The 22,205-nt window shown below is 44.9% G+C and overlaps 1 protein-coding gene across 7 annotated transcripts in view; it reads right to left on the bottom strand.

Moving 5' to 3' along the window:
- The window catches only part of sox6 (SRY-box transcription factor 6), a 136,242-nt gene that overhangs the window by 38,780 nt on the left and 75,257 nt on the right, over positions 1–22,205 (bottom strand). For 5 of the 7 annotated variants that reach the window (XM_056607953.1, XM_056607956.1, XM_056607957.1 and 2 more), the window contains 3 exons: positions 19,327–19,499; positions 17,627–17,695; positions 2,597–2,720 (listed from right to left, as the gene is read on the bottom strand). In XM_056607953.1, the coding sequence (XP_056463928.1) occupies positions 2,597–2,720; positions 17,627–17,695; positions 19,327–19,499 (366 nt within the window). The remainder of the gene's footprint in view (positions 1–2,596; positions 2,721–17,626; positions 17,696–19,326; positions 19,500–22,205) is intronic. The other 2 variants (XM_056607955.1, XM_056607958.1) reach the window with 1 other exon arrangement.

Here is a 22,205-nt window from a genome sequence, read left to right as displayed (position 1 = left end):
CACAACAAAACAGGTGTTCCGTGCAGTCCTATAAGCCCAAAAATGTGAAAGTAATTTGGGTTTAAGCCTCCATAAATATTGACACGTATGCGTTGTGTAAATGCGTAAGTTGCCTCTGTGGGGCAGAAGCCAAAAACCTTCTTGTTAGAAGATTAGTCCTCATTGAGCTCATAAGCCAACATCTAGGCGGATTTGACTTTTGCTTCATTTAATCTTTCCTTTATGAAGCTTAAACTCAAATGCATAATCCTGAACATCACACAAAAGCGGTAATGTCCGTTGAGTCGTTAGACATGGGGCAATACGCCGCGGTATCAAAGGCTGTTAAGTCATACGTGTCAATATCACTGAACGGGGAGAGAGCCCGTCCAGCGGGGCGTCGCACCGGAGTCAGGGGCCCCGTCTCGGAAGAGAGACCCAATGACTTTTGGAGTCACTCTGAGCATCCATTAGATGCATACGAGGACTGGTGGCATGGCCGTCTGCATAAAGAGAGCAGCTAGGAGTGTAGTGGGGTGGGGGGGGTGGGAGGGAGGGGGTGAGTTCCCCTGTCCTGTCTATTTGTTTAAAGGATGGCCTGGCGACTCTATGGGTCTGCTGCTCTCTACCGTGCAACACCAGGCACCATTGAGCACAGCCTGCATTGACTTATCACCACCGGCGCTAGAATGGCTCTGTTGCCACGTCAACACCGCGGGGCTGGAGGGGTCATCAGCAGCAGCGGCGCTCATTATGATGCTATCAGATTAGCGTGTAGCAAAGCTGGGAGAGGGGACGCTTGGCCGCTCGCGTCGCACAGGAAGAGGCCATGGTGGGCGTCCTGTAAGCTCTGCAGGTGGGCGGTGATCTCTCTGGGTATATTGTGTTGGAGGGGCTGGAGATAATAGGCTACTCCGGAATACATCCCTGTGTGAGCGCTAAAGTCGTTGTTTTTTTTGTCACAGTCAGAGCGCTTTTTTGCCACTTTTTTATGAACTCATGAATAATGCAGGCAGTACACACGTGGCGACCCCTTACCACGTTGCCATAATGGCTGCGTTTATTTCAGCTAAATATTTTTCCAAGCTGAATCTATGGGAGAAAAACACACAGGGCACGGCCGCTCCCCCAGGCACTTTGTTTAAGCTGTCATGGCTCCATAGTTCCAAAATAGCTGACTTTATTTTCTCTCATGTGGTTTTATAGTTCATTCATTAACTGCACTACTACACCTTTTAATCTTTCCCTGCAAAGGACCTGCTGACTTCCTCGTGTTTTTATCCATTTATTTTTTCTTCTTCTTCTGCAGACTCCGCTCTGTGATCCAGTGATCGGATCCAATAGACTAGAGTCTGGCCTACTTTATTGAATCTAATCTAACTATGAAAGTCTATTTTTATTCTTACAATCTACTGCTCCCGGGCAGTCAGAAAAGGTCCAGAGAAGGATCTGTCTGTGTCATTTATCTCTGTTCATGCACACAAAGAATGTAAAGAAGAGAGTGAGAGCGAGAGACAGTGCGAAAGAGGACAACAGAAAGAGGTAGAGCGCAAGATAGCGAGAGAGAGAGAGAGAGAGAGAGAGAGAGAGAGAGAGAGAGAGAGAGAGAGAGAGAGAGAGATGGACAGACAGCCAGAGAAAGAGAAACAGATAGACTGACAAACAGACAGCGAGAGAGAGGGAAAGAAAGAGGCACACAGACAGACAGACACGCAAACAGAAAGAGAGAGAGAGAGAGAGAGAGAGAGAGACATACACGCACGTACAAACACACAGACTGGGACAGACAGACAAAAGGTGTGAGGCTGAGAGCAGCAGCAGGGAGCGACCCGGTCCGCGGTTCTTTGTTAATATTTAATTACAGTACTCATTGGTGGCACATCTTTAATTCTCACTAGAATGAACCAGGCAGAGATAAAGGATAAAGGTTACTGCATCGCAAGGGAATCAATCAACATGTTACGGCAATTTCCCACAAATGTGTTTTTTGGAATGCTTGCGTGTGGAGCCTTTCCCCCCCTGCCTCTATTCAAAAGACAAAAGGAGAGGAGAAGGCATGCTGTTACAGGCAACTGGAAAAGTTGCACCTTCAGGAAGGGCCTGTTATTTGGCATTTGCTGTGCTGGATTCACACTGCCGGCACACGCATTATTCCCTTGTCCTTGATTCCCTTTGCCTCTTACCCACATCGCTATGTCATTAGAAATCAGGACATTTTAGTATAATTGGAAGTCAGTATGCTTTTTGTTTTATGTTAATAATTCCCCCCCCCGCCCCAACAAAGGATCCCTGAACAGTGACTCCAGTCAGATCACTCCTGTGTGATACTTTCTCTCTAATTTCGAGGAGAACTTCTACATTCCGGCCTCTTCACCCATGTCTATTGTTCACTGTGAAGAAGCTCAGTACGTATGGATCCAGTTGGGGAGACACTAGGGCTATTCACATCGACTGCAATCAAAGTGATACAGACAGAGAAGGGGTCATCTATAAATAACATGCACTTCGTCACGTCTGCTACGCAAAGACATTATAGGGAATTCACACAGGGATTACAGGCATACACCATAGCAGGGCAGAGCAACAGGAACAAGGAGTAGTGAAGAGGAAAGCGTACCTGGCTTGTAAGACATTCCTGGAGGGAAGAGGAAGCCTTGCTGGGCGGCAGCAGCGGCTGCCAGCGTGCGCTGGTCGTGTGGAAAAATGGGGATCATGAGCGGAGGCATGTGACCCTGGACCTGCTGAACAAAGAGGAGGCAGGAGATCAGAGGCAGGCCTGAGCAGAGACACACACAGACACACAGACAGCCCATGCCAGGGGTGGGCGGTGGAGGGGGAAGGGGGGAGATCACAGCTGGCCCTAACGTGTACTGACAGAGGGGAACTCTCCAGTGACGGCCGGACCACGTGGGCTAACGCGGTACCGGGCCCGTCTGCGTCTACTCTTCATCTGAGACACAATTTCACCTCGCTACATCAAAGGGCCCGGCCAAGGACCCATTGTTAGATCCATCCCTCACCTCGCTGGGCCTTTAGAGCCGGTGTGTGAGCTGGGACCATGAAGAATCAATCATGAATGAAAGCTGATGAAGATGAAGGCGACGATCATAATGGTTATTTCAAATCGCACATGGATTGCGAAAACAACATTGCCGTTACCGAAAGTCCAGGACGGGAGTTATACAATGCATTGCACACATGTTAAGGTTCAACTAAGCTATACACAAGTTCACTCCATAACCACACACACACACACACACACAGACACACACACACACACACACACACACACACACACACACACACACACACACACACACACACACACACACACACACACACACACACACACACACACACACACACACACACACCATACACAGTGAACTGATAAAAGAAGATCATCTGCTTAGTTATAAAGCATTTGGCCCATAATCTTGGATGATCACTTACACAGACCGTAAAAGCATCCATTCCCCACAGTCCAGTAATTTACAACAAATGTTTTCTGGTTGGGGAAAAAAATCTGAGACAGACCAAAAACTGCTGGCTGCATGCTGTATATCATTTTAATGTCATCCTCTGGCTCTCTGTTCCAATCACATATTATCCTTCACCATCGACCCTGATCATAACGCTCCCATTGGATATGTCAAGGGAAGCTACTTTAGCAGTATAATCATGAGCTATAAAATTGTGTGTGTACATGTGTGTGTGCGTGTGTTTTCTGCATGTATTCTGTGTGTTTGCATTCGTCTTTTTCTTTTGTGTGAGTTGGTGTGAGTTCAAGCATGTGTGAACAGTTGGTGGAGAAGCATATGTCTGAGGATATGCTTGGCAGGGGGGGAGGGGGGGCTGTTTCAGGGGACACACGCGCAGACCTAAGGTCCAATCTTACTGTCACCCCCTGCTTCCTGGTGGGCCGTGATGGGGAGCAGCCCCGGCTACCATGGGCCTGCAAGGGTTAATCTAGCGCGGACCCGGGCTACCTCAGGGGAACCTGCCCTGCGAAAGAGGGTTAATAAAGGTCAGCCCCCAAAATAAACACTTTACAGAATGTCTCTCTATTCATCCCTCTTTAAAATCAAGTCGCAATAAAACGGGGTCTGGGTGCAATTACCGTCGCTGCATTGGGGCATGAAATCAACCTGCTCTGAGCGACGGCGTCCCCCTGTTTCTCGCTGAGGTCTGCTTATGATCTTCACTTTTTCACCCCCCCATGCCCTTGACTGGTGTTTTTTGGGCCCGGTATTCTCTCTTACAGCTAGCGAGCTAGACCTACTTAAAACCACTTTATTGATCCGTCCAGAGGTGCAGAGCTCGACTGAAAACGAAATAAATAAAGTCGTTTTTATGTCTACGGGGCTTTAACAGAAGTGCAAGTGTAGAAAGTTATATTACAGGAGAATAGAAAAGTATCGTAATCCTTCAGGATGTAAAATGTGCTGCTGGTGGGAAAGAAAGACCCAACAGTTTTCAATAAATGTACTCAAATAAAACATCTTTATGCGTGTGTGTGTGTGTGTGTGTGTGTGTGTGTGTGTGTGTGTGTGTGTGTGTGTGTGTGTGTGTGTGTGTGTGTGTGTGTGTGTGTGTGTTTGTTTGTGTGTGTGGGAGTGTGAGTATGTGTGTGTGGGTGTTCCAGGTTTCCAGAAGGACTGGACAGATTAAAGATGGACTATATGGAAACGTGCAGTAAGTAATGTCACGACATGGGGTCAGGGAAGTGACGGGCGGGTGGTTGGTGGGAGGCGGGGTCAGGGGCATTTCAAGGGAACATAGCTGTTCACTGTATCTGTGTATGTTTTTGCTGCTTTTGGCAGCCAAATGTACAGCCCTCACAGGCCTTTATTGTTTAATATTTTTTTATTAATTTCAGCACGGACTGGGAATTATATTCATGGAAATATTTGTGCACACTTCGTATAGTGTATAACAAGACATGTGATATGAATATGCACTTTTAGAGCAAAAATAATCAAATTCTAAAATCAATAAATACATTTGTATTTAACATTTATTTTTTGATAGTGGTTGTCCTACAAAAAAACAACACTAAAATGCTGGCTTCAAAAATAGTAATATATGTCTATCACTTCCTTCCCGGTTTGTACCACTCGGTCTTTGTCAATAAAAAGGAGTTTGATGAAGTACATGTTGCCAAGCAAGTAGAACTGTGTAATTATCTCTTAAGATCTACTCGTCAAACAGTAATCTGTGCCGCACAAATTTGGACAGATTCCCCACGTTTAACTAAAAGCTTTTCTTCCTGAAACACAAATACATCTTCCACATAATATCACAATATCATTTAATTAAAATGTGCATATTGTATATTTTCCTTGGTAAAATGTCAAGGGGTCAGCTTCAACAATTACCATGAATATGTGTAAGACATAATCTGATATTTCTATTTATACATTGTTTTTTCACAAAAGTAAAATAAATCGGTGCATTGACTTTGCATTGCTGTTTTGTACTATAACGAGCTCCTTGCAGTCATCAAATAATGTCAGAGAACGGGAAATCAAGTCTAGAGGCACTTCAAATAGAGGAGCATGTCTTGGCAGTCTGTCACTTATTGGCTGGCAGAGAGACAGAGCAGACAATGCACTTATGTATTTAACAATTGTATAATATTTAATTGGAAGTTCTTTAACATGGGATTGGGAGGAAAGAGATTTTATTAAACCAAGTCGGCAGGGTTAAGATGAATGCCACCCTACACACTCTTCACAGATTTCCCCCACTTTCTTTGAATCCTGTTTGTCTTTAATCTTTGCTTCATGCTATTCTAATGATGGCAGAAAATGTATAATGTATGAAAGAAGAGGGTTTAATTTGTGTGTGTGTGTGTGCCTGTGTGCGTGCATGCGTATGAGTGTGTGTACACATGTGTGTGTGTGTGTATGTGTGTGTGGGTGTCAGTTTTCTCCTTTGTGACTACACATCCAATCCCCCCCCCCCCCCCTCCCATGCCTCCTCTTTAAGAGTTACCCCCACGTTCATCCATCTGTGGGCAGAGTGCCCAGAATATTTCTATTGCCAAGATCATCTTGAGGAAGCTGAGGGTGAAGCGCAGCAGATGTGAGCGGGGCACTTGGGCAGCGTCCTTCCCTACTCCCCCCTGCTCACGGCCGCATTGTTACACTGGTGGCGCGCTCCCTTTGTCTTAGCGCGGCTAAGTACAGGATAATGCCGTTTCACACCATCTGCCCCGCGGCTTCATTAAAGACACATGAATCAGCTATCTTATGAGGAACAGGTGCTATTGTGGCTCCCTCAAGACGCCACACTGAGGATCTGACTTGGAATACTTAAAGAGGGGCATCTGTAGTGATCAGTCAGAACAGACTGGGCCAAAGGCTGGGTCGTCTCTGCCAGCACACACACACACATCAACAGAGGTTTCCACCAGGGGTGGGAGTGGTGGTGGTGGTGGTGATGGTGGGATCCAGCAACATGTATCATCTATTCAGATGACCTGGTGACGGCTGTAGCGGGCCAGCGTGCAATCTGTTTTCCCATCAAGGATGGCCAGGCTGGAAGGTGACGAATGGAACCAGCCTGCTTGTGTGATGGGGAGCATATTCAAGGGATAAGCCATTAGGTGGCAATCAGAGTGGTCAGGAGGAGCTCTAGCCTGATTCTGCCCTCTGCGCCTTTGACTTTGGCTATCATCAAAAGCTAGCCAATGATGCTCAACAGTTAGCTAACAGAAGCTTAACAGCTAGCGCATTTCATTAATAAAGTGGAAATAAAGAAAAATAAAGACAATCATTTAAATTAAACAAAATATTCCCTGTTTTTTTCAAGCAGACTTTAACATTTTTCAGAAGACTGTGTGCTATGTGTGATGTGGCATAGATATAGGAAAGAAAAGAAGCTCCCCTTTAAACACACACACACACACACACACACACACACACACACACACACACACACACACACACACACACACACACACACACACACACACACACACACACACACACACACACACACACACACATGTTGAAAGGCAGCGGCACCCCAACCCTGAGCACAAATGGAGACGTACAGCGCATTACAGCACTCACGGGGTCCCTGTCAACACCCATGTTCCTCACTGTCTATTACGGTCTCTATACAGGCCCCTAGATGCCCTAAGACCCCCTACCGGCTATCCCTCCGAACCCTGCATACACTGCCATGATCCCTGCTGGGATTAACTCCTCACCATAGACCCTGGTTTTAGAACGTCGCTTTGGCCAACTAATAGGATGGGGAGAAAAAACTGAGACGCGTGTATTCATTTCACCATGTTTCAAGTGTGTGATTTCTCTTGAAAATACCAGCTAGATCATGCTCTCATATTATGGATAATTACTCCTTGACATATTTCAATACGTGGCTCGCACTGGGGCTTATCTCGGCTCGATCTGCGCTCCTTTGATTTAACGAGTATCAAACCGTATCTCAAACCATATCGTAAAGCTTGTTGTAAGTATGGCTGACAATACGACCGAAAGTGATCAAACTGTCTGACATCCAAATTGATCGACAGCTTTAACGTCAGAGCCGTAGGCCGTTCAGTGAAAAAGTACACTGTGTAATCACAGAATACAAATGCAATAATAATAACATGTTGTCTCTTTGCTTTTAACAACGTTTTTATCCAATAAGCCAATTCCGCACCTTCTGAACACTCTTCCTCACCTCACCGTTGTTCCGATTTTATCTAACAAGAAGGAGCGTGGCGAATCCGGCGAAGTGCAGCTGTTACTAAAGAACTGATAGATCACACGTAGCTCCAAGTGAGAGTGAAACCCATCCGTGGTGTGCCATTGGTAGGTAATGGGACCCTTTGCAAAAGCTGCCATCCATCTTGCCCCCATGTCGGCTGCAGCACACTGGGTGCAGCTTGGTTCTCCGGGACTATAGTGTTGTTTGGTAGCAGAACCCAGAAGGAGCTCGCTGGATATGAATGGGGGTACTCCATCTCTTGTTTTGTCACAGCTTTAGAAACACGACACTCACACAGAAACATGCTCTGTGGCACTGGTCTGTCTTGTTTTGAATGTGAAGGTTATTGAGTCAATACAAAAAATGTGTTTGTGTATGCTTTGTTGACATACTCAAGACCTTATGGCCAATCCATTGGGGAGGTGTAGGTCCACCTTGAGCCTTTGTTTTGACCACACCTCTGGTCTTACCTGTACCAACAACCATGCTATGTTTCCATTGCTATTCAAACACGACCACTTTGAGTCCCAGAATGAGTTCTCTGTGCTCGAGATGCGGCCGATTAGACTGACAAAAGGTGCGGTCTGACTGCGTACAGGCGGCGCGGCAGCGTGTCCACACAGTCCTGTCAGTGTGTGAGACCCTGCCATGAAAGGGTGGTGCAGGAAACCCAGGCCTCTGGGTGAGGCCGGGGCCTTCCAAGGGGAAGAACCAATAGATTAATTCTTGTTCCACTAATACCTCGAACAGTATAACAAGCTCCCTTGGAAAACAGCCATCCCAATATGTCTACATGAAGTAGGCAGGCGTTTAAGAAGAAGGGCAGGGCAGTGTTTCCCCGCTCCATCCTTTAGACCCACTTCTTAGCTCCCCCCCCCCCCCCCCCCCCCCCCCCGTATCCCCTCTTGACTTTCATGACATTCTTACTCTGCAATGTGCGCTAAAACGGCATGTAATTCCTTGGAAACATGCACACTGTGTTCTAATTCAGAGAGATTTAGAGCACCCTCACACTGCTGCATGAGGAGCAGCCAAGGTGTTGTTCGAATCAATATGTAAGTAACATAAATAACAAATTATTTACTTAGCATTATCATGTTAAAAAAAAATTATATTAATGTAGGATAATACTACTAATAATGTAAATAACAATGATGATAATCATAATAATAATTATACTTCTAAAAATAATAATAATAGTACAATTTGTCAACATAATGAATTGAATTATTTGAATAATCCCAATTTAATTGTTAAATCTAACCATAATGTCCAATCAATCTCTTATTCTGAATGAATGGGTCGGTTAAACGTGTGAAGCCAGGAGGAATCGGTCATGGTCTGGCCTCAAAATGAAAGAGGTTCTGGCGTGAACACGTTTCATACACTCAAACAACGTATATAAAAATGAAACCAAAAAACTACAAACAAAGAACACAAAGCAACACAAAGTGTCCCTTGTGTTGTGCCCGAGTGATTCTCGGGGTCAGCGTCATTATCCCAGGCCTACATCCTTGCTGTAAGGAAACAGGGAAGACGTCAAATGCCCCCTATACCGCAGGAGGCCCGCCTCTTTAAGACCATTTGACACAGACTAGTTGGAGAGTCCTTCGGGAACATGTGATGTGAACGTGGCTGGGAGGCCAGGGGGGGGGGGGGGGGGGGGGGGGGGGGGTTGGAACATGCAGAGGAGCCTCAGGGAGAGTGCTGTAGCTGCTGCCGGATAGGTCAGGTTCAACACCACACAGCCACGGCCTCACTGTATGTTATTTAGTATGTTTCTTGCAAGTCAATTTAGCATAACATAACATGTTCTATTCACCTGAACCAAACGTGTACAGGTATAGGTTATGTAGCAGCCGTCAAAGAATGCTCTATATTATCAAATTCCCTCCAAAGGAAGTAAATGGGAAAATATAGTGTTTCTAAAAAGTGAGACAGAAGAACAGCCCATAATCTAATAATGGTATTATCCACACAGCGGCTGTGCACCCCCCTCCCCACCCAGATAGACTGGCTCTCTGTCTTCACTATGGCCTCCCAGCTGCTGGGGCCACAGAACAACAGAGCCCTGTCTGTTGTTCAGCAGAGAGCAGGGCTGTGTGTGTGTGTGTGTGTGTGTGTGTGTGTGTGTGTGTGTGTGTGTGTGTGTGTGTGTGTGTGTGTGTGTGTGTGTGTGTGTGTGTGTGCGTGTGCGTGTGTGTGTTGAGGGGGAGGGAGAGCACAAACAAGTGTTAAGACTTTTGAACATTGTCCCAAATCATGGCACACCTAATAATGAGAGGCAGGTTTTAGAACGTCATCATATTTTATATAAAATAATGAATATTTGGTCAATAAACAAATGTCCTGTATTCTTCATACTACAGGAATTATGACACTTGTTAAATTATTTATCATAATTCAATGCTCAGGGAAATACATTTTAAGAAAATGTGTCGGACCAAATGAGTCACTCATTGTGTTCCTTTAGGGAATGTTCAAACCCCCACCCACCCCAAAAAAAACAAAAAAGGTCCTTTTTTTTCTGCGTGAGCCATGGGCTGAATGCTTTGCTTTGCCACCCTGAGCCCTAAGAAAACACGGGCCCCCTTTCTCCCAGCAGTCTGCCGGCACACAGTAGAAGCCATTAATGCAGATCTTTCGCCCTGCGCGGGTGCCCACTGCGGAGCACCATGGCCGTGCGGAAACCGACGCAGAGACAAAACAGTTTGCTCTACATTAGCAGGGAAAACACAGGCTGCGCAGAGAGCCCGGAGGAGACCCCGGGCCAGCGCCACACTGGTAGATGTGTTCTCCGCCAAACTGATATTTTCCTTTCAACCGTCGAGGGCACAATGGATGTAAAGTGTACGAACCTCCGCCCTGGTCCAGGGTAGGAGGGCGCCTGAGTCACATAGTGATCTAAACAGGTGCTATATAACCCTATTCAGGACAAACGGGCACTTCTTTCAGAAGCACTAGACGCTAGAACCGTGCATGTATAGTTGGGAAATTTTGTGTATAGCCCTCAATTATCAAACATACCGTACTTGATGAAACGTGACATCATCGAAAATCTGCAATCGTAATTGCTCGATTTGTCAAAGCCCAGTGAGAGGCATAAAGGCCCTGCTCATCGTTGCGCTGTTGTATTGTGCTAGCTGATATAACCAGTGAGAATTGATGGCAGTATTAAAAAAGGGCTTAGTCCCAGGGTTAGTTTAAAAGACCCATCGGTGACAGATTTAAAGTAGACACTCAGGTGTGACATTACACGTTTCTAGTGCGTTGCGTGGCGTGCGCCCTCAGATAGTCTGTTCATTATCACTGCTTAAACTGCCGAGGTGTCAGAGCCCACCACCATCGTGGACTCTGACTGCTAATTGCAGAGGAGCATGGTTATGTTGCATAATTAAAAACAATAAGAGGTGTGTGTTTTGGCTACATTCCACCGATGAAGAAGTAGGATCCGTTTCCCACCACACCACAGTCTCTCATGAGATGCTTTAACTTGCATGGTTATGCATTGACATTGCTGCTACCTTATGATAGCATTTAGGATTGTGTATTGATGTAGTGCTCTGAACGATCTGATGTACTTCAGCTTGCAGGCACAAGCTAAAGTACTGTTGATTTGATTGAACTGTCAGGGTAAACAGATCAACAGTACTTTAGCTTGCGCCTGAAATAATTTCTTAGTTAGGATGGTGCAGGCCATGTCCATAAAGAGAAAACTAGAGAGCTCCCTCAGCGTTATCTTCAAAAGATCATCGAACAAAACCCACATACCAGACTGCCGACGTAACGACAAGTATGTATTTTACTGAAGCATGAATTTGTATTAGCACGATAAACATATTACTAAACCAGCCGTTAATCCACTTAACTTAATTTCCAAACCATCAGCCACTCCTGATACTGTATCAATTACATTTTTGTGCATCATTAATTTTTAACAGGGATCCGATAGCTTTATTGTTCAAACTGTGCATGCCTTTATTTAACAGTCAGCAGTTCCTCTGCGCTGTGACAAGAAGGCACATTTCATAACTAATTAAATTGATCCCTCCCTCCCCACCAATCGAGACCACTACACTGAATTATTTGTATCCAAGTGTCAATATATTAAATCACAGGGGCTAATGAGCCGGGTCGCCACTTTCTTTTATCTTCAGCCTCGCATGTGCACATCTTCATCAGCTAACAGTCTCCTCAGACGGGGAAGGAACACGTTGGACGGAGCCGCCCTGGGTGAGAGCCAAGCCCGTCTGACTAGGCTGTTAATGCCCTCACATAATCCTACACGCAGGCTAACACTGCGCTCCTCAAAACAAGGGACAACTGCGGCAGCCAAACATTCTGTGCGGCACGCACGCACACACAAACACACATCCACAAGTAAATACACACACACACACACACACACACAAAGACACACACACACATTTAAATACACACACATACACAAAAGCAATCACTCATGCACACATAAGCATACACACACACACACACACACACACAAAAGCAAGCACACGCACACAAACACACATTAAAGCAAGCACACATGCACAAGAGCAATCAAATACACACACTCACACACAGTTACACACAGATAGATAAACACACACACACTCCCATTCCCTCCCCTATTGTTTCCCTGCATCATGCTAACAGTTGTGATCTGGCTGCGCTAATTGGGGAACTTACACATTCTCTTTAGCAACGTCTATTTCTCTGGCTTTTTTTTTCCAGTGCATTAATAAGAGTCTCACACTGAGAAAATAATTTGTGGCAGGGACACAACAAAAGCGTCTGAAAATACACAAATTAGAACCATTATATTTGCGCAATTACCAAGCAGCTTTGTTTATTTTCCGTCATGATATTTATTTAAATTATTAACCGTTACATCGGTTTTTGGTGAGTCTTTGTCTTGTTTAATTGCTAAGAAAACAAAATCATCTGATTAAATAGCTGCTCATTGCATTGCAAATAAAATGCATATTGTAGTTTGAAAAATATCTACAACAATTACTGATGATATTCACAAATAAACAATTATGTTTATTGTAAAGAGTATTGTTATTAACAACAAATATATACATAATTAAGTAAAAAAATAACATTAAATAAGACAACCACCTTTCCTGGTTATAGAAATATAGATTTATTGCTGTGACGGTCGGGCAGATGAATCCTCATAACTAAATGGGTCTTTAATCTGGTAGCTGTTTGCAGCGAAAACATTTTAACTCCCACTGTTTGTCCACATCATCAAAGCCGCATGTGAAAAAACCTTTGACACTTTGAAGTAAGCGATGGCGACTTTATATAGGCCTATTCTCTTTTAACCTTTTCTACCATCCACTTTTAAAGGAAAAGGAAACACAAGCACACACACACACACACACACACACACACACACACCCACACACACACACACACACGCGCACACACACACACACACACACACACACACACACACACACACACACACACACACACACACACACACACACACACACACACACACACACAAGCACATGCACACTTAAACACAAATTGGCAATTGGTTTGAGATTTGTATATTTGTTTGTATACTTTTCTAAACTGTTTCATAATGAATACGTCATAAACTCATTGTGTGTGTGTGTGTGTGTGTGTGTGTGTGTGTGTGTGTGTGTGTGTGTGTGTGTGTGTGTGTGTGTGTGTGTGTGTGTGTGTGTGTGTGTGTGTGTGTGTGTGAGTGTGTTTGCACACAAGAGGTAAGTCCAACAGCCTGGTAATGTCAAGGTCCCTGACAGGACAGACCGAAGGGGGGGTAAACAGAACCAGACGCCCCCACAACGAGGATATTTTACATCCAAGGATCAAAAAACAAGAGACAATAACCCTGATAGAAATTCTATATCGGTGGAATCTGCTGAACAATGCAAACGCTGCATTGGAATTCCAGTCTTGGAAGGGAGAAAAATCACGGGATTGTGGTGTCTTTGTCGAAAACAAACAGTTCAAATTGACCAGGTGAAATCTTTCTGATTAAACGGGTCTCTCTCTCTCTCTCTCTCTCTCTCTCTGCGTTTTATCTGGCGCGCTTCTTTCTGAAACCTGTGTGTGAAGATAGAGTTCAGCCTGACCTTTCAGTCAATATTTATTCTTTTGATGTGTGTGGGCGTGTGTGTTTTTCTGTGTGTTTGTTACAACATGTGTGTGTATATATATATGTGTATATATATATATATATATATATATATAGATTTATATATGCACACACTCATACTTAGGGATTTGTCTTAAACATCTGTAAGGGGGACTTCACTCTGTGGGTATTACCATAGCTGGTGTGCCCTTCTCATCACTCTAGCCATGCTACAGAACAGCCTCTTATAACGCAGAGAACAGAGTTTAGACAGCTAATCATCCCTTCATGCCCACACATTCCCGCTACTGTCGAAGCACTATCCGCAGTGTTTTAGCCCTTGTATACCATTGTGTATATACCTGTGAGTCCGCCAGTTGAATGTCCTCAATGTCCATAGTGATGGTGCGGATAATGTGAACTCAGAGCTGAACCATGCTCTATAGAAAGCATTTACCACGACCCCGGTTGTGGGGGAATTACATTCCTTGTATCTTATATCACTGTTGAGTCTCTGAGTGTTTGTTCCCTGTGTGCACACAGGCAACTCTCCCTACGTGGCTTTTATAAACTCATTTTATAGACTTCTTCTGGCACAGCCTGACTAAACCTTGAACTCACATGTAATTAGAAAATAGCAATGAAAGAAAAACACATGCGAGGTGGCCAATAGGTAGCCTATAGTCTGAGGGATACATTGAATCTTTTTATTTTCTGTTTTCTATACAGGACAGGATAAAATGGTTGTTGAGTGTGAAATGTAGAGGCCTATAGAGGCCAGTTGAATAATAGTATATCTAGCCGACTGATGCAGGTAAATATATAAATGCAAATATGACCAATAAGTTGTTTTGTTTATATACATGCAACCGTACACAATGCTGGAAAAACACCCGGAATTGTGTTTTAATCTTGATGTGACTCCGGTCAGGGTTTATCCCCTGGTGGGATTCAATTAGTGCCAGGTTGATTTCAACAACGAGGACAAACTAACGCAACACAAACAAGCAGGGAGAGAAAAACACACAAAGCCTTGAGCTTTTACTTTTGATAAGATCCTAACCCTGCAAGCTAAACAGCTGCTATCTCATAGCATATGACATTGTAATCCCGAAGGACAAAGACTCAATCTGGTTGGCCCTCTTGTAAGTATGATGAGAAAACAGAGACAAAGCGGAGATGGCCATTCAACGGATAGACAACTTGATTAAACTGCCTGATGCCTTGTTCAGAACCTTCTTGAACTAATCTGCCCTCTATCTCCACCACCACACCGTTCTCCAAAGACACTCAAACTCAAAAACAAGCTTTTTTATAAGAACATGTGAAACTTCCCAACAGAGGGCTCAAATGACCGTCCCTGTGGTTTTATTGTTCTGCCCTGGAAGGCCAGTTTATGGTGTTCATTGATGTGATCGGTGACTTCATCAATGCAGGAGCTGAGAAATCCTGGTTTTTGTTTCCTCAGCCCTTGAACTAAACCTAGAGGAGACTTTGAAGGGCCACTGGGATCCCAGTAAAGTCTACTGCTTCCCATTCTAACAGCAGGGGGGACCAGTTCCCAACGTTGCTTTACCACTGTGCTAAAAGTCTGTGACAAGCTTGTATACAGTAATAATGAAGTCAAAGCTGGTGTGTATTAAAAGGGGCCAGGATATTTTTAAAAGAGGAACTGCAATGAAAGCACAGAATCCCAACGAGAGGCTTCACTAATAGACCTCAAAGCGTATACGCTAATGGTGATGGATGGATATTTGGAGACACTACTATCAGGGTAAGCTGACAAAGGAATTTGTATGGGATAAACAATACTGAACCTAATCAAACTGCACTAAGAGCATTACATGAGGTTCCGGGAAACAAATTGTCAGCCGAGCAGATGGTCAGTGGACTCGATGATGCTTTGTTTAATTGTGGTCGCTGTGTGCTCATCGGGAGAGATCAGAGAGGAGACTGACGGCCTGATTCCACCGGACGCGCTACGGCAACGATAGGTTGGAGAGATTCTGGCCAAAGGCTGACCTTTGCAAGGCTAACTTGGACGATGCAGGAGAATCCCTTATCTTAAGATTTCTCAATCTCTGTTCAATAGTTTCAAGCGGGTCTGTGTACAACACCTCCACCACCTCCTCCACTAATTTAGACACATTCACAGGTATCATGTGGACGTCGGTATCCACATGCAGAAGCATCAGGAGCCAAGCATGCTTAATGAAGGCATTGGTAAAGAGCAGCCCTTGACGCGAGTACCCTTAAGCCATTAGCAGTGCATACTTTGCCACACGTCAGAGTGTTTTTCCATAGTGTCTCGCACTATGCTCCTCTTTAGTCGAGTATGATATGGCTTCATTTTTACCAATAAGCCGTCCAGTATTTAAGTAAAAGGTCTCCCTTTGCGGTGACCCTCCAGAACGTGGTGACAAAGACAGCCTTCTCTGTGCTGGCGGGTAAACCTTGAAAGAGAGCGTTGTTTTAATGACCCAGCGGCAATGCCGGCCTTTGTGCTTGGTGCTGTGGACGGCGGAGAGGTCTGCATGGACTCTACACCCCACAGGACCATACCAGGACCGAACATAGCTGTGTGTCAAATGTGTAAAGGTCGCCCCGAGACCGTCATCCATGGGTTCAAGGGATAACAAATACGAAGACAAAGTCGTTGTATATTTAGAACATGTGATTAATTCAATAGTGAAATTATAAAATATAAATTAAAACAAATGATAAAATAATATATATAATAATACGTATAATCAAACACTGAAAACAATTAAAGAGAAGGGCTGTTGGCTATGAGTGGCGACAGACTTCAGATCAGTGTGTGTGGGACGTGGGAGGTGAATGGAGAGGGATGTGCCTGACACCAGAATCAACAAACAGGATAACCTTGGCTCCCTCAGACAGCAAAGCCCACAACCTTGACTACAACCAGTGACCAACCCTTGATTATCCTGTACAGCCCGGCCTTGGCTAACAACACAGAGCCTGGGTGGTCCTGCACTTCAACACTAGTACCATATCAGACAAGATACACACACAAACACACACTCACACATACACATACACATACACATACACATACACATACACAAACACAAACACACACACACACACACACACACACACACACACACACACACACACACTGCACGCTTTTACAAACAAATAATGCCAGCATAGTGACGCAAACACAAGGAAATACACACACACACACCCACACCACACCCACACACTTTAGTCTTTCCTTTCATGACTTCAGTTTACAGCAAATAAAAATCGAATAATTATTATGTAGAAAGAACTACCGCGATGCAAATGTAATTACATTCTGTTTCCATCGAGAGTAGTAAGTAGAACAGGCACAGCCAATGATGGAGATGAATGTGTGTCTGTGTTGGCGTGCCACGTAGCTGTTGTGGGCCATGCTGCTTCCAGGAGCGTTTACCAGCCTCTTTTATGTCACACACCTCTAGGCTCCTCACCAGCCACAGCACTCATTAGCTCTTCTTACTCTCCTCTTCTTTCTCTCTTTGTTCATTAAGATGTGCTAATTATTCTCCTCCATATTTTAAAGCGCTCCCAATTACCAAGAGCCAATTAACATCCGATGTAAATGACGAGCATAGGGGAGAGTGAAGAACATGTTACATAAAGATATACCCGGCAATTTCATGTGGATAAGAGATACATTTGTTTGCCATTCTCTTGGAAAACATACATTTCCTCATGGTCCTCTTGTCGCTGCCCAGGAAAATAATTAAAAACAACACACACACAGATCGGTGGTACTCTAAATGCACCCACCTGGATCTGCTGCTGGAGAACGTTGATCTTGTGCTGTTGTTGCAGGAGCTGCTGCTGTTGTCTGGCGATCTGTAGAGGAGACCGTTTGTGCGACGTGGAATTAGTTTATTGGTTGATTCACATTCCACACTCATCATTGAACACCGAAAGACTGAACACAACACTGACCAAGATGAGTGCATTGATAACTTGCGTAGAAATTACAGAATGATTTTTTTTGGTGTCGCAACCAATAATCATCCATTTTATATTGGTCATATATAAGTGTTGAAATGCAAGAATCCTTAAGGAGGTTGGATTGAGGATACAGAGATAGTTTGTAGGGCAGAGCCCCCCCCCGCAGTGACAAACTGCAGTCATGCAGTCACACTGTCGATCACGTCTGAGCAGTACCACTAACTACATGCACACTTCAGTGAGTGTGACAACCTGCCTTTAAGTGTCATTTAATTTTCATTTTCAAATATAATTACAAAGTGTTCACTGTAAGAAATTGGTCGTCTGCAAATGTGTCAGGATTAATTTGTCCTTGCTTCCTCACGTATGTCAACAGTTAATTACAGCGTTGCGTCCCTGACGCCTGGATGACATTCAAGAGCTCTATGTGGACCCCTTCCTCCTCAGTCCCCCTGTTTGTCCCTTATCCCCTCCCTCCCCACCATCTCTCTATATCAGCTTCCTTGTCCTTTTTTCACTTGTAACACAAATCCCTACATTTTCAGACACAACCGACTACATTAAAAAACGACTGAGTGTATGCCAACACCTGTAGCAGGTCAGTGAGTTGAGGTTTCCTTGACAATTAACCATGGTTCCTATATTAATATGACTGATTGAAAAATAAATCAATAGCGGTAATGTATTATTAGTGTACTGTGACAAAATGCATCAATCTACAGTGTGTGTGTGTGAGTGTGTGTGTGTGTGTGTGTGTGTGTGCGTGTGTATGGTCCATCTCTTCATTTCATACGGGGGAGGTTTTGATGGTGTGCTATGAAAACTCTGGGTGAACTCTCAGCTGATAATTGACTCATAGCCATTACGGTGGTGGGTGATAATAAAAGTGTCGCCCGTGTGGATAGTTTGCGTCCTTATTCCTTCACGGACATTAACACATTTCATGGCCATTGCTAATTTGCTGATTTGTACAATATGGCTCATTGGCCTGATTTGTGCCGCAAATCGAATGCCAGGCTTGTTCTAATAGGGGTCGATTTATAAGATATAGAGGATTTCTGTGTTTAATACAAGGTTTGATTCACACATCCACTCACATTTGTTAGCACAAGTCATACCAACAATTTCCCCACCATACAGCATAAACGTGGGTGAGCGAGCATGACAAACGTGAAATTAAATATTCAAGTGGATATAAAATAAAACATCTTAAATCTAATATTATTCTAAACTCCTGCACCGGAATAATATTCTATTGCAAGATGCCAGCCATGAAATTAAAAATGAACCAACAGAGAGTTAAGGGACAATGTGTGACAAATGTATTTAATGGAGTATGATATAAACGGAGAGCGGAAGAGAAAACAAGACTACGGAGAAGAGGAAGTTGGCGATGTTAGAAAGCAGAAAAAGAAAGAAAGAAAGAAAGAACACAGGAACAACAATGATACAAACTCTGAGAGAGGAAAAAAAATGACAAAGAGACAAGAAGTAAGATCAAAAAAAGGGAGAGGGCCCTTCACCTGTTCCTGCTGCTGCCGAGCCAGCTCCATCTGTTGCCTCTGCTTCTCCATCTGCGAGGCGGCCAGTTTCTTCTGCTCATCGTGGGCGGCCAGGAGCTGTTCTCGCAGGCTGATCAGCTGGCCGATCATAGTGGAGAGCTGGTGCTCCTTCTCAGCGAGGCTCTCTGGAGTACCTGCGCAGGCGACACCATGGTGGGGGGGGAGGTTAGCAGGTGAACTGGGCCAAAACGTAGGGGTAGCAGGGTGATGACAAGCCGACAAAGGGATGGGAGCTGTTTGCAGCGCATAGAAATAGAGGACTTGGACCTGGTGTATTGAAGCATTGAAAACCACTGACAATGGATACAATAGGAACTACAGTAATAATTGTCTTCCGGTAGGCAACACAGTGATATGGGCTTTTGTACGGCGGTCTAAAACGTAACGAACATACACATGGATTGGCGTATTGTGCTGCCATTGTGTTGTGCATAAAACCCAGTACAAAGACGGGCAGACTGACAGCCGCCGACTGCAGCGGCTTCATTAGAAGTGTTAAGGTCACAGCCCGGAGTTGTCTATTTTACAGGAGGAGCTGCTCACAGCTTTCAGTGTGACATCGCGAAAGGAGAGGAATTGTTGCCGAAGAAACAGACAAAGAGCTACGGGGGAGATGGCAGCCCTGGGGCGGCGGCTCATGCCAGAAAACCCGACGTGTAAACCCAGAAAGTGTAGAAGTGCCGGTGTTAGAATCTAAATGAGGATTTGACTAGATGTTACCAAGCAGTCCCCCCCCACCCCCACCCCTGGAGCCTCAGGGAGCAGTGAGCGGTGAGCAGTGAGCAGGCAACGACATGGTCCTCACAAGTAGTGTGATAACACAAGAGGTCATGGTATTGAACTAAATGTGAAGAACAGATTTTTATGTCACCAGTTTCAAATCACAAATACACACATTTTACACAAAATGCACCAACGTTTTGAATGGCTTAATTCAATATTTCATAACCACTGCGTTGAGGTGCTGAGCAGAATGCCTACACAGGGCTGGCCCGGATGAATTTATGTTCACCGATGGGGTTTTACCTCTGCTTCCCAGCGTGCATGAGTGTGTGTGCCTGTATGCACGCATAAGCGTATGCCTATATGCGTGCATGTGTGCGTGAGTGCGCGCCTGTGTGAGTGCGCGAGTGTGTGCACGCACACGTGCGTGTACGTGTGCGTTTGTGTGTGTGATGGAGAGGGCAGCTCCACTGCACTGCTCTCCACCTCCTGCTAATCAATGCTAAGTGATCCTCCCATTGACTTACACACCCAACATAATTGCCAGTGAGAGTCTAGACAGTAACTCACTCTCCTCCCGGTGCACTCCTGTGTGACAAGCCGATCCCAGAGCACACAGGGAAAAGGGAGATGGGGAAATTGAAACAGAGAGGGAGAGGGAGTGAGGGAGCGATATAGGGCAGGGTATCGAGGGGCAGATAGGGAAACAGAGGAGATAAAGGCATGTGGAGCTACAGAACACTACAGTATAGGCTGGCCTAGGGCCAGCGGTAGCTGCATTCCTTCCTGGGTGTCTTCCACTGGCCACATCTGTCTTGAGTTGCTCCCAGAGCTCCCCAGGGCCCTCTCCACTCAAACTATTTTCATTTGACTAAACACCTGATTTATTTTATCTCTCCAATGAGGAAGGCCGTTTGTCTTAATAGGGCCTGTCAACCTCCAGAACCCATTCAGGGCAATTTACTGGCAGGCCTGTCTGAGCCTAAGCCTGCCTTGCTCTGCCTCCGTTGCCTGCTGCAGTGGAAGAGAGCTGCAATTCTCCATTTATCCTCCTGGCCAGCCAAACAACCCAACTAAAAGCATCTATTCATTGGACTTGCATGTGTTTTTTTTCCCGGAGGACTGAATTGACTTCTTATTCACCAATGGCTGTTGGTCAATGAGAAGGGACACTTGTTGTGAGTGACTTATCTGTAAAAATGTTACATTCTACACCGATTGTATTAACCTTTGACTAGGACCCTTTTTGTTTTATAGGTGACCAACATGATTCTTTAGTCACAAATCAATACAGAGAGGAGGAGGGGCAGGGGAGGTAGGGGAGGTTGGGATAGGGGGATGGAGAAGGCGAAGAGGGCGTGGCATTGCTTTACATCCTGCTGGATGGTCAGTGTGAGCAGAGGGGGCTAGCTTGTAGGTTTTGCACTAGCCCTCCGGTAGCAGAATGAATAGTTCAATAACTCATTTAAATTGCGAAAAGGAAATAAGGCATGCGTAAATGTGCACACAGTGTGCTAGTGTGTTTGGGTGTGTGTGTGTGTGAGTGTGAATGTGTGTCTGTGGCTGTGTGTGTGTGTGTGTGTGTGTGTGTGTGTGTGTGTGTGTGTGTGTGTGTGTGTGTGTGTGTGTGTGTGTGTGTGTGTGTGTGTGTGTGTGTGTGTGTGTGTGTGTGTGTGTCTAAATAGGTGAGAGTGTGTGTTCCCTAACAGGAGGAGCCTGCTGCCTGGGGTACACAGAGGGATCTAGTGGACTAGAATTGGGGGGAGGTGTTGGCCCAGTACAGGGCCTACATGAACACCCAGGGAATACTAACAGAGGGCCCATTGTTGTGATGGTGAGGCTGTGTTGTTGTGAGAAGCCCAGAATGCCCCCTGCACCAAGGAAATGGCAAGTGGCTCCCACTTTACATTCTCCTCTTTCATTGTTCACGCCTGCTTCCTTTACCAGCCGCAAAAAATAAGTTCCGAAAAACGTGAAAGAAATATTTTACTCTGTGGCAACAATGGAAACATTTAAGCAAGCCTGTGTGTAGACAAGTTCAGTATAGCAACAGATGGAGATGTGCAGAACTTCCTTAGCAGACCATAATAGACATGTGTTTTTTGTTGGCATGCCAC

This window comes from Gadus chalcogrammus, chromosome 14 (assembly GCF_026213295.1).
Source record: "Gadus chalcogrammus isolate NIFS_2021 chromosome 14, NIFS_Gcha_1.0, whole genome shotgun sequence".
NCBI classification, from domain to species: Eukaryota; Metazoa; Chordata; class Actinopteri; order Gadiformes; family Gadidae; genus Gadus; species Gadus chalcogrammus.
This window is presented reverse-complemented; position numbering and strand designations above follow the sequence as displayed.